Raw genomic sequence first — 13,912 nt, forward strand, 5'->3', positions numbered from 1 at the left:
ATTAATTGTTTGAAACAGCCACACAACTTTTCAGACAAGTTCTGCATTCAGAGACTTTCACTCTCCTTTACTAGTCAGTAGTGAAACTCCATGTCCTGACTTGAAGCCCTCTAAATAACATTTTAAAAATTAATAAAAAATATCCACAAACAGACTTTGGACTGAGCATAAGTATTTCATTTCCAAGAAGCTCTTAGTTATTTTTGTCAGGGAGCCAATTTTTATCTCCTGCTTAAAAGTGAATTTGCAAAGGTATAAGTGGGAGTTAGATCCCCAATTTGCCTTTGAAGGTTTTAAAAGAGAGCAGGGGGCAAAGAAGTATTTTCCATGTACAAAACCCAACAGACCTTGGAAGGGGGGAACCCCAAAGAATCACAAGTTTTGTATTTGCTGTCACTTGACTGGATATCATTAAAAACTTTGGATAATAAGGAACCCAGAGAAGCAAAAAATGAAATTTCAGCTAAAAGTATTTCTTAATTTCTCATCTAAGCAATGAGACACGTTTAAGGCAACATCATCTTATAAAATTTAATATTGGCTTTACAGCGAACTGCTCGTAGGAGCTACAGGCAAGGGATGCAGTATGAGTACCATCATACTTTGCTGCCTCTCAGTCTCAGTACTGAATGCAATTTTTAAAAAATCTGTAAAAATGCTCACATTGCTCAAGCAACTGTAAGCCCTTGTCTGTTAGCTGGCAGTGCTAAACCACAGTGGAGGGCTTGCAAGGAGCAAATGCAAGAAGGGAGAGGCACTGAACATAGTTGTTTATGCCCTTACTCCATTCTAAACAGAGATATCCATGAGATGCCGTTCAACTATTCTTCCTACTCCTACAGTCTGATCATTTTAGCTTGTACTTATAAGCTAAACATGATTTCTGTAGTGTTAAAGGACCTGTAATCTCTCTCTCAGCTGCGCATTCAAGAAGAAACTTTTCTTGATAAAAGTCACCTTTTGCAAATGACTCTGGATATGACCTACATACTATCTGAATTAAATTTATTGATAAGCTATGGAGATCCACCGAGGACATGAATGTTAGCTGTCAGGGGAACTGCAGTTCCCCTGCAGGGATCCTGCAGTACAGGGAAATAAAGATTATTCATAGCCTAAAAAGGGCACAGAAAGCTTTACTGAGAGCTCACAGAAGGGTTTGCCATCTCATTCAATTCTACGTTTCTTTTCCACTAGAAGGTTGAGGTGATGAATCCAATTAACAAAAGCATCATTCCCAGAAATAGAACGTGAGTGCTCTGGTTCAGAGGGAACAGAGCACAGTAGGCTCAGGAAGTATCTGTGGAGCCAAGTATTTCATCTGGAGCAGTATTTCCCTTGAGCAGTGACTCTCATTTCTCTGAGAACACCTAGTTCAGCACCCTTGAGTCTACCTGAAAGACTCTGAATTGAATGAAACCAGTGTTGTTCTTGGTCCAAAACTAGATAAAGTGCTCCTCAGAAGGGAACTCAATTAAATAAACTCACTTCTTAACAATGAATCCAGAAAGGTTCCAGCTTGGCAGAAACATATCAACTCTCAAGAAACATTCTGCATTTTCTTTTACAGTTACAGCCTTTTGCTTTACACTCCGCAGCAAACGTGCAGCCCTTAGAGTACTTCACCACAGATCTACAGAGCAAGTAAAAAACATTTCTATAGCACCTAGTCCTATGCTAATCGGGTCTCCTGTGCCCAGGCCAACAACAAACACGAGGAGCCTCAGAACCTTTACTACTCTGGGGCTGCCTTCAAGTTGCATCACAACACCCACATCTTACAGCAAAGCTTTCTATTTTCCCTTAACCAGCTCAACCCTCACACACAAAAGCTAAGAGAAACATGCTTGTTATTCAATTCTTCCACTTGCCAAGGGGGCTCCAGAAAGCACAAGGGCCCAAAGTCAGCTCCTACAGAGCTGACTTTAAAAATGCTTGAGGATCCCTTTATTCCCAGAGCCAGAGAGAAAACAGGCTTCTGGAATAGCCTGTGCTTGATAACAGTACAAAGCAGAAATATTGGAGTTCCATCATGGAATAAGAGACCTTCCCTTTTTTATCAGGTGTTACACTTTTTTTTCCCCCCACAACTCATCAAATTATGAAGGAGGGTAATTGAAATCCACATTGGACCTGGCTCTGAGCAGCCTGGGCTAGTGGTTGGTGACCCTGCGCATAGCAGGTGGGTTGATACTAGATGATCACTGTAGTCCTTTTCAACCCAGGCCATCCTATGATTCTATGTCTCAAAGGCAAGGTATTGCACTTTGCTGCCTCTTGAAGTCTCTGTTAGCATTTGGTGCCTCCCATTTCCTCATTCACAACTCAACACTTCTTGAAAAAAATAAATGGAACATCTGCAAATTTGCCAAAGTCCTACAAACATGGTTAACTATTGGTTCAGGTCAGATGCTTTCTCACTACTCACAAGTTTGTTTTGCTTCTATTAAGAAAGAATACTTTTTACACACCATTCACTCTCACATGGATTGAATCAAACTGAGAAAGAAATAAAGCACCAGAAGAATAACTGTTTATTCTTATGGAGACGTAAAATTATGAGTTAGTAAAAGAATGTGCTTCTCCATTTCTATGAACTAAATTCACAGATATATGCAAATTATAAGTATACAGATAAGTAACAGAAAAAAACAATCACTGCTTTAGGCCAACTTCTCAGCTAGTATAAAATAGCATGGCCCCCTGACTTCAAAGATAAACCTGATGCTACTGAGGCACAGGTTCTCATGGAGAAAGAATTATGGTTAAAAGCACCACGACAGAAAAGAGCTGCCAGTTAGTCTTGAAAAAACATGTTGTTTCCCAGTTGGTATGGATTGGTGCAGCTGCACTGACTTCAGACAGCCAGCAGCATGCTACATAATTTGGCCTGGAGACAACACAGAGTTATGAAGAAGAACAATGTCACTCGCCCTATTTACTTCAGGTAGCTAGAAGTTGGACATTGGTCAGTAGCCTGATCCTGGAGCACCAGCTATTTGTACTGTGTGGATTATGCACATCGTTGGACAGCTGCAGCGCACACACCGAGCATGGGTAGAGTTACCACTTGCAGAGCTGAGCACAGTAGAAACGGGATACAGCTGAGAACCTCACAGAGAGGAAGCACAACAGCAGTAGATCACATTGTTAATAATTTTATGCAGAAAAAAAATGTAGCCCGAGCCCTGCCCTTTTGGAGGGCACACAGCCTGGGTGGCTCTCATTTACATAGGCTTGTGTGAATTGAGCTGCAACCAGCAGCTCAGCCTCGTGGCTGTAGTTAATTCCTTTACTGGGCTCTTTTCAGGATCTCCGCCTGGGTGCCCAGGAGAGCAGGACCTGCTGCTGTACAGCTGAAACACAGGCAGCAGATACCACTAGATGCGCCGCAAGAATCCTTCCCCAGAGAGAAGGGTGGAGGACAGGAAGGGGACACCTCCAGCAGTCACGCACAGCGAAGATGACAACTTGGTGGCAGAGCCTGGTCCAGACAACTGGAGCTCCAGCATGGGGACCTCCTTCTTAACCTCAGTACATCACTACTGGGACAGAGGACAAGGAAAGGGCTGCGCTTGGGCAAGTACCGGCTATGGACCGTTCTTCACCGACAGCCCACTCCCGCGGGGCAGAGGAGTGGAGCACGCCTTAGAGCAGCCCATTTTCTCGCGGAGGGGAGGGAAGAAGCGGCGAGTGCCCAGGAACAGCGGCCAGGGCTCTGGGGGTGGGGGCTTTTCCCCGAGTCCTGACGTAGAAAGTATGCCGGGATGCCCGCCCCGGCTTCTTAAGGAGCGCGGCGGCGGGTGCGGAAAGCGCCCTGCCCGGCCCGCCCTGCTCGCCGGAGCGCCGAGGTAAGTAAGAGCTGCGGGCGGCGGCGGCGGGCGCGGGGCGGCCGGGCAGGGCTGGGGCGGGAGGCGCCCGCGGGCGGTCCCATCGCGCTCTGATCCCTGCCGCCGGCTGCGGCGTCTTTACGCTCCGGGATCGGGTGAACGGTCCTAACTGGGAGCTCCAGCCAGGGGGACGCTGATAACCAACGACATAATTAACTTTTTTTTCCTTTATTGTACGGCACTATTCATTATGTGAGGCAGGATGGGGGGTCAGTTAGCGAGGAGAAAAAGAGAGCCGCGAGGTGTAAACAGCACCCACACACGAAAGAAATTCATGGACAGACCGATCCTAAAAGTTGGAGTGAGCATAGGTAAGGCACTAATGAAACGCTATTTCGTGAGCACCTCTCCAGCTTCTGGCTACTAAAATAGATGCCGAGGCTTGCAGAAGGCTGGCTGACAGAAATGCTCCTCAAGTTCGGCCAGCACGCAAGGAGCAGCAGGGCTGGTACCGGCCCTGCTCAGCGCTGCCCACACCACGCCTCGAACGGCACAGCCTCCCAGCTCCCTGCCTACAGCAGCCGCTTTGGGGTTGTTGGTTTTTTTTTTTTTTTTTTTTTTTTTTTTTTTTTTTTTTTGCGCCTCTGACGAGCCCAGAGTCTCTCGTCTTGCCCGGCTCTGTAATTTAGAATGTTTCCAAAAGGGGATTAGAGGGAGAGGGGGAAGGCAAAGCAGCCGATGATATAGCCCCTGTCCAAATGACAGTTAATCAATTTCAGTGTAATTCCTTAATCTGAACTATTTGCATAGGTTTCCTTCAGTTATTTCTTAAATAAGGTTTCTTTCAAGTTTTTCTTAAAAAGAATCTTACCAGGCTAAGTTAGTTATGCCCCTCTAAAAAGTCGAGGTAAGCAGATCTATGCACACACACAGGTTCCTGCTACCCATTGCGAGGGCACTACTAGGGGGAATGAAGTAGTGACTCACAGCACGTCCTCAGATTTGCCTCTCAAAAAGCAATCCAAATCTGCTTTGAGCAATAAGGTACAGGGGAATTACACTTCTGGAGATCCTGGTAGGTGCACAAGGTCGGTGCTGTTACGAACAACTGTCCGAGAAGCATCGGAAGTGCGTTCTATCCCTCTTCATTAAATGCAAGTTTGAGATTCAAGACTGTCAAGTCAACTTTCCTCACTAGATCCTAATTCAAACTGAACAGAGAGTTTACTCTCCAATTGCTTACAATTAAATACTTCCGAAGTCCTCAGAACTTGACCATGGAAGCAGACTGGGTGCTAGAGAAGATCATCACTGTCAGGACTGAAATCGCATAAGAGCCCTTCAGACCTGCAATAACATACGCTCAAAAAAGCAGCTTAGCCTTCCCTGGTCTTGCACACAGGCTGTGGCCAGGCTACTTTCACACACACACAACCTCTTTGTGTGCACACATCTGCCTTTGATATCTTTCTTCATAGAGTAGAAAGACACTGCTTTTGTTTTAGAAGAGTTGCTGATTAAGTTAAGCTGGTTAAAAGAGGTAGCTTGTGTCCTTTCTCCATTAAAAGCAAAAAAACCTCAACCACAACCAGTTACTTGGTTAATCAAACCAAGATCACAACACGTTGAGTTGTTGCTTTTAAACAGAGTTGTTTGTGCTAAAAACTCAGATGCTGGTTTCTACAAACAGGATGCTCTCCTCACACCATGATCTAAACTAAGAATAAACCCCAAACTTGTTCCACATCAGAAATAACACTAGCGACATGTTAGAAAATACACAACAGAAGCAGGTGCTATAAATGAAATCTGATGAAGACCACTGGGCCTTTCTGTCCCCAGAAGGTTATTATTCTCCAGATTTCTCCCCGTGTTGCTGCTGCTCATGAAGTTTCAGGATATGAAACGCTCAGTCGTCAATTATCATTGATCTATAAGCATCTGTACATTTATATACACGAATACATATATGCTGTACAATACAGATGCTGTACTATGTCTTTGATATATCCTCTTTTCAGAACCATTCTGCATTTTAGCAGGTAAAACACTCCTGCTCAATGGATGATTTTGCAAACTACCATTAATTCATTAGAACATGCTTTCAACAGTTCTCTGCCTGCACCTGCAGATCCCTGGGAGTCTGCAGACTATTCTAAAGGACTTGGAGAAAAGCAAGACTTTCAAAAGACAAAAATGAATAGATCTTTACTGGAAGAGTTTAAGGATCTGCAGATCTGCCAAAAACTTTCAATACTAAGAACTTAGAGATAAATGAGTTTATCACAGGGATCTGTGTTAACAACCGTAACAGTTTTAACACATGCTTCTGCAGCACAGAATAATGCAATTCCACTGTATTTATACAAGAAAGCATATTTGGATTTTTAAAGATAAACTACTATCAACATCAAGTGCCTTCTATGTAGTGTAAGGCACAGGGCTTTGTTCCTGAATCTAATGGTGATAAGTTTAAGTTATACTGGTTTTACTATGTTTCAGTGACACAATGGATTTTGGTAACAGAGGGAGAATCCACTGCAACATGAGGCTCACCTACTCTCTGCTAGTCATGGGAATGCTGTGTGTGACACCTTCCCTCTGCCATAGCCAGATTGATCCACTGGCTCTTGGGCGAGCAGACCCTCAGTGCTGGGAATCCTCCTCAGTTGTCTTACTGGAGATGAGGAAGCCTCGTATTTCTGACTCTGTCAGTGGCTTTTGGGACTTCATGATCTTCCTGAAGTCATCAGAAAACTTGAAACATGGGGCTCTGTTCTGGGACCTGGCTCAGCTATTCTGGGATATTTATGTGGACTGTGTGCTCTCCAGAACCCACGGCCTAGGAAGAAGACAGCTCGCAGAAGGTCAACAGAGGATCACTACTCTACCTTCTCAGTTCACAGGGCAAAACCAAGGTTACTACTCCTTTAATATATCTCACAGGCAGTAAACAGTCCAGGAAAGGATGAAAATGTAGGCTTATATTGCTGTGCGGTAATAGCAAAAAAAAATTCTTTATTTTCTAATAATGGAGACTTAAAAGCTGTCATTAGAGTTCCATTTTATGAGAGTTGGGCAGAAAAGGCAAGAGTAGAAAATAAAACACTGGAGGACTCAAACTAAGACAGCAGCTCAGCAACTGAACAAAGATATTCTTCAACACCAGCAATTTAATCAGTATTGTGCCACAGATAGGCAAGTGCCAAGTTCCTCATTCTGAGAAGTACGTTAGTCCAGGAACAGTCATACTGCTGCTGTATTGGAACATAGGACTCAATAAGAAGAATCAAGAGGTCCTTTACACCCATTACTTACAAAGAGTATCTTAGCCATTAAGGTAGGAGATGGGAGCTGTGTTTGAATCAATCTCCCCAGACTGAAGAGGAACTTGTGCAGCAGCAGTTACTAAACAGAATCAAACAAACATTATCTCACAAAAGAAACAAACTGCTGTCCTGGTAAGGCCAGTACTTGCACTTCTGGGTGTAAGTAGAATGTAGCTTTAGCACTGCTGCCTCATGAGTCTTTTAAAAGCTGGGAGAACAATCAGGCAAAAGCAGCTGATGAATTTTGTCTTTTCCCCAGGATTACAGCTTTGAATTTTTTTGCCTAAGTTCCCTGAGCTTTTTCTTTGCCACTGGCTCCTCATCTCATGCTTTTACTTTCCTCAATAAACAACTAGTCTTCAAACTAGTAGTCAAGATTAAGAGCAACAGCATGATATCTTTTGAAGTACGATTTTTGTTTTGTGATTAATACCAACTTTTGTTTACTCTTATACAAAGGGATCTTAAGATACTACTAAAGATTCATACTTCAAAAGAAACACAAACTCCTTCCTCCCTCCCCACTTCTCTCCCATTCTTTGACTTCTTTGCTTTGTAAATCGCAACCAGCTGGTCTGGTTTCACTGCACAATCGATTATCATCAGTTGGAAGCAGGCACCTTATAGCAGAGTTGACTAAACTTTATTTCTTTGAGGAGCTAGCTAACCTCTCATTCAAGTCTCCCAGTTTCTTAACAAAGTCAGCTGTTTTAACCTTTGTAGCCTTGACCCTACCACCTTGCTTAGTGAAAGCAGAAAACAATTGTCAATAATTGCAGAGATAAATCACACCCTAGAAAGTGATGAGAAATTGAATTACTACTTATTATGTAATGCAAGGATATGTACAAGCCTGTTTTCATATCTCAAAGAGTAGCATTAACTGCATTTGGATAGCTTTGTGTTCTCCATTCCACATCTACATGAGCAGGTATGAATTGGTTTCAGTAGGCTAGTTTTAGAAGGGTCAACCAGTGCTGTTACTTATGCAACTGTTGATAACTTCTTTATTTGAAATTTTTTTCATCTTAAGCATTTATAAAAACTGCATTTTAATTTTTTTTTTTTGAATGGCAAACCATCATAAACCAGAAATAATCTGTAAGTTACATACACTGTAGTTCTTCAAGCATACTGAACTAGAAAAAACAAGACAGATCTGGACTTGGCACAGAAATGCTGGTGTTAAAGTATCATTATTGTCATCCTGACAGATTTCTGAACTAGAAGACAAATCCCATGAGATCATTGTGAAGATTGAGCAATACAGAACCAGAAAATGGCTTGGGCCAAAAGGGACTGTAAAGATCACCTAGTTCCGACTCTCAGTAGCAGGAAGTAGCAAGAACTAAGCTTGATATAAAACAAAACAAAAAAAAAAAAAGCAAAACAAACCTGCAAAGCCAAGAAAACTAGGAAAATCTTTGGTAAAGCTTGAAAGTAGCAATGAACAGAACTATTCCAACACATCTAAGAAGCACCTCCACAGTTCTTCAAACTTTGCCTTTTGGGAAAACAAGTCTGTCTGACTATGTACTATGCCACTGGTAGAACTAGCTCAGTTTCAGGCTTACAGTCTTAAAACAGCACTGTTTTCTGAACCAGATCAGCCCTGCTTGGCTCCTGATCGTAGCTATCAATAGGTCTACAGATACTCCACACAATCCACAAAAAACACAACTCAAATACAGCAATTTTGATTTTTGTTACCTGACAAACTATCAAACTATCAAACTATCCCAATTTCCTGAAACCCTACTTAAATTAACTGCATAAAAACTCCCTTGACAGTCTACAAAGAAGCACTAGCCACCTTTAAATTAAACAGGGAAAATCCTTTAGTTATCTGACCAATGTATCTTTAATCAACCATTCTCTTCCTTTCCTAAAACACAAACACTAAAAAAAAAATAAAAATAAAAAATAAAAAATAAAAAAAAACAGGTTTCAAAAAAATCACTTAATACATTACAACAGAGCAATACAATTAGATACATCATAGCTACATCAACTTTCAACAAGCCAAGGTAAAACTTCAAAAAAAACGCACAAGGAAAATAAAGCTTTTGTACTTACAGTAAATCTTTATGAAGAGCTGCTGTACAAGACCCTCCTCAAGACACATAGCACAATGCCACCATAAATAATTGAAGATTACAAATTAAAAAAATACTCTCTACCAATTTTCTGCCTCTCTCCTCCTCACCCAGCAGTCTCTCTACTACCTCATCGCTCAGAGTGACAACAGCTGTGCACCTCTCTCACAGGTGCAAGTAATCAGGCTCAGATGAGCTCTTGCACATATCCCAACTGCCAAGGATAAACAACTTGTCCTAGTTCTGCTAGGGTGCTAAGGAGAGTAGAGAGAGAAAGACTGTTGTATTAAGTATTTGAGGTCTGGTAAGTAAATGCATATTGTGTTAATCAGTTACTTTTTCAGAAGGCTAATATGTCAAAAATTAATAAAGCCACTCTGTTGGCTCTTAGAGATTATTGCTAAGAAAATATTCTATAGGTCCTCAAGGAAATAATAAACTTGCTACTAAATAGCAAAAGAGATCTCATTCATTCATTGTGCAGAAAGATCAACAATAAGCCAATGAGTTTGTAAGATTGTGTGGAGTCTAACAGGTAACTCTAACCGTGCTAATTACAAGTGGAAAAAGTTCTATAGGAAGGCTAAAAATGAAGGGAAAGACTAGAGTGGTTTGTCAGTGAAATGCAACTTGCAGATGGAGAATTACAACTATCACCAAAATGAGAGATTTGGGGCTACAACATGCAGTTACTACTGAGAATACTGGGACAGCAACAGCTAAAGATAGAGGAAATATGAATGTGGGAAACTGAGCACTCAGCAGCTCTTGGTCATTTTGAAATTAATTACTTATATGTGTTTTGATATCGCTTTTCAGGGATGTTCACTCATACTCAGAGGTCACCAGTTGTGAGGAAGAAAGACTTGTTTGAAGATTTAATAAAAAACCACAAGCAGAAGAGTAAGTCTACCTTACTTGGAAGAATCACTGGAGAGCTAGGGGAAAAGAGGAAATGACACGCTTCATCCAAGATCTCAACTTGTAGATTTTTTTTTTTTTAAACTATTTCTCTTCAATTTTTGCAGTTTAAGTCTCATTGGTGTTAATTTACAGGTGGACAAATGCCTATAACTAGTACTATATCTGATTAACTCCTGGCTTCTTGTTTTGTTTTTGTGTTGTCTTTTTCTGAAGTGCCTATAAATTTAGTCTCCCTAATAAACTGCATGGTTTATAAGCAGTTGCCTGCTTCAATCTGTATGTATATCAGGCTTTTTGTAATACATGTGATCTACTCACACTATTTTCTTTGGAGTGCCAAAGCAGGAAAAAACTAGTCCTCCAATGAGACATTGACAAACAGAGCAGGAAGTTGCCCCAAACCTCCCCCATTGCCACTGCTGTATGTATAGCTGCACACACATACAAAACAACCACTGCTGAACGACATCATCCTACTAAAGAAAAGTAGTTTTTTTTTTCTATTAAAAATATCTCCCGAAGACTTTGAAGTTTACCAGCAAAAAGCAAAATGAAAGACTTTAATAGGTGTCACCAGCTCCTCTCTTTGCTTTCACAGGGCATTTTTATGGTATTTCCTTAGATTTCTAGTTAGACGAGTGCTTCATAAAACGTAACATATTCTCACAAAGTATTTAAACAAAGGAATTCTCATACATGAATTACAATTGCTTCTTTCTTTTAGCTTGCAAGCTGTTTGTAACCAAGTCAGATTCCTCTGACTTTTATTGATAACTCTCATAGGGAATTTGATACTATTATTATAATAATATATTATTATTATACCACTGATATATTGGACGTACGCAAATACAAAATTCAGCTTTCCAGGGCAGGTCCATTTAGTTGTTCAGTCAAATCTTCTTTCCTTGAGCATATGGTAATGTTTGTTCTTTTCTTCACAAAATATCCAAATCAAAACTCATTTGCAGAAGCATATTAGGTGTTCAGCAACTTGTAGGTTCAAGTAGGAAAACGTGTAAATGAAATCTTGAAATGGCCATTGGACCTGAAGAAAATAAATGTTATTCATCATCCCATTGGATGGAATCCTGATTTTACAAAAGTAGACAGCAAACCTCAAGAAGCCTCCCAAGTTCCGCGGGATTGAATACATGCTTACAGTTGAGCATTCAAAGAATCATGTAAATGTGCAACAGAGAAGTGATCATGACAGTAATGTGAGTACAGGAGCATGGCCCCACCTGCCCCTGCCTGCAGCTGCTGCCTGAAAGAGTGCTCTGCTACCACGTGGGAGGGAGGCAAGGGTATTGTTACAACAGATCCTCTCATTCTACTGTTGTTAATTATCTAAATTATATTAGTGTATCTAAAAGCCCTGTTATGCACAGCTTTCTACTACCGCAAGAGAGACCATCTTCATGCACAGTCCCAAGTTACCAAGACTAGCAACAAAGTACAGTATGGGCCTGGTGCCCAGCCAAGTAGGACTGGAACTATAGTAGAACAGATTCTATCCATTCTCATATGCTTTCAAGTCTAGAAAACAACAACAACAAAAACAGAATGTAAACAGGTACTGTTAGACTCTGTTCCATAGCACCCTTCGGGAAAAGGCAAACACATCGAAATTTTATACGTTCCTTCTAAACAAGAGGATCTCTTAGAAAAAGGTTACTGGCAGCTTTCTTCCTCCCTTCAGACAGTAACAGAAATTGAGGAATACCATTGCTGGTCAAGCAGATATTTAGCTTAAATAACAATACTGTTCTGCTTCAGCATGTTCTTTTATTAACTGGCTGTATCGCCATTTGGCCTTTGAAGAAATGGGCAGGGAAGGATTAATACGTGCAAGAAAGACTTAAGAGAACAGATGAATCTTAAGCATAGGTCCCACTATAGAGAACATTTGGAAATTGCTGATGTAAAGGAGATGATCTGTGTTATTAATTGTGCTGAAATCAATTAAAAGAAAAGGAAGGAGAATTAAATTTCATGTAAACATGTATGCGATAGAATTCCTACATAAACTCCTACTTCATTTTCTTCTCTCTGAAGGACTCACAAGCTTAATTCTGTTTTATAATCTAGGTCTTATGTCATCCAGATCTCAGTGACTTGGCATAAAATCACAGCTGGATGATGCTGTTTGATATCAATTCATTTATTATAAACTGGGGCCTCCGAAGTTGGTTGCATTAAGGAAAAGCAAATACAGTGAGGATGAGATGTACGAAGATTTGCTGTACTGTCTCAAAATGATAATTTAAAGTTGTTTCCTATCCTCTTCCCTGTGAATTTCTTAGCAGATCTTGGCATGACCCAGGATTGTTTCTGCTGGTTCTGCTCCTGGCTTCCAGTTCCTCAGTCTGAGTGTGGCAGGAGAAGGGTGGAATGAACATTTATGACTGAGGTTGCTTCACTGTGTGCAGGACTGAGTAACAACAAAATGAAGTCTTGAGACTTTGCCCTTTTCGTCTCATAGAGAGCTAGCAAGTAATTAATTGCTTACTGATGTGGAAAATACTTCCTTGAGTCTTCACTCACTGCCGCAAAGTGAAAGTTAAATGCTGAGGTTCAGGGACATTTCAGAGATATCCATCCATTAGAATTTGTGTTCCACGCCTGTCCCATACTGCATCTGAGCAAACCAGTATTTGTCAGTTGTCAATGTTTCCAAATGATTTTGATCCATATCCACCTGCTCTGAAGAGTATTTAAAGCCTTGTCAGAAATTGCCGTATATCTTCTTGTAATAGCCAGCTATGCTGTTTGGATTGTTGTTTGCATCTCCTGGCACAGGTATATTGGAAAAGCTACTGATCTGTTTATGCGAGAATATGGAGGTATGCACTTCCTAGCGAACTCTCTGCTATTTGTTTCCTGCTTTCTGGAGTCTTTCTTTGTCAGTTAGTTTATTTACCTTCCATCCTCTTCACTCTTCATTTGCTAGAGACAATCTGTTAGCTACAGTTGCATACCACTCTTTGTTGCTGTAATTCTTGGATGTTTATGTCATGTGTACTTAAGGCATTTGCTGACTAAAACTAGCAGCAAAAAAGAGGAACGTTCAGCACCATCACTACCATCCACAGTACAAGGTCTTTCATGAAACTAGCTGAGGTGTTACGAGCAGAAATGAGATTTTTAGCCATTTTCTAGGCAGCTCCTGTATCTTCGAGATTATGACATATTACGAAAAAAAAGATAAGGAAATACGTGGAAAATTAAGTGGTCTGCTGTGCAGCTTCTCTTCAGCACTACACTTTTAGCGTTTTTCTATCACATTAGTCTAAAGTGTTTCATTATACATGAAACTAAGTTTCAGAATATGCAATTTTCCCCCCTTTTTTTTTCTTTTTTTCCCAAAATCAATTTATTTTCTTAGTCATCACAAACTAATTCCTATAAAAATTACGAGTCTTTTCTCTCTTGAGCTGGTATAATTCAAGTTGCTCAACTAAACTCCTTAAAAACATGCAAATTGCTCTTGAACCATGACTGGTTTTGAGCACAGATCTTTAAAATACTTCCATGTACTATCAGTACATCCTGAAGGGATACAGCACAATTCCTATCAAGTAATTAAAGTAAGACACATCAAAAACTAAGAGGAAAGAAATGAGCTGAAGAATCACACTTAGTAAATTTGCCATCAGTTCATACAGTCACTTGATAAATAGTTAACAGTTCAAAGAAGGAAAACATCTGATAATAACATTCAGATCTTTAA

The 13,912-nt window shown here is 40.7% G+C and overlaps 1 protein-coding gene across 1 annotated transcript; it reads left to right on the forward strand.

The window, feature by feature from the left end:
- Positions 1-6,339: 6,339 nt before the first annotated feature.
- On the forward strand, positions 6,340-10,214 carry FAM237A (family with sequence similarity 237 member A; the record flags this gene model as incomplete). The annotated part of the gene is made up of 2 exons (XM_079539377.1): positions 6,340-6,748; positions 10,075-10,214. 2 exons carry the CDS (start codon positions 6,340-6,342, stop codon positions 10,212-10,214), a joined length of 549 nt encoding a protein of 182 aa, XP_079395503.1.
- Positions 10,215-13,912: the final 3,698 nt, after the last annotated feature.

The sequence above is a fragment of the Tetrao urogallus genome (genome assembly GCF_951394365.1).
Source record: "Tetrao urogallus genome assembly, chromosome: 8".
NCBI lineage: Eukaryota > Metazoa > Chordata > Aves > Galliformes > Phasianidae > Tetrao > Tetrao urogallus.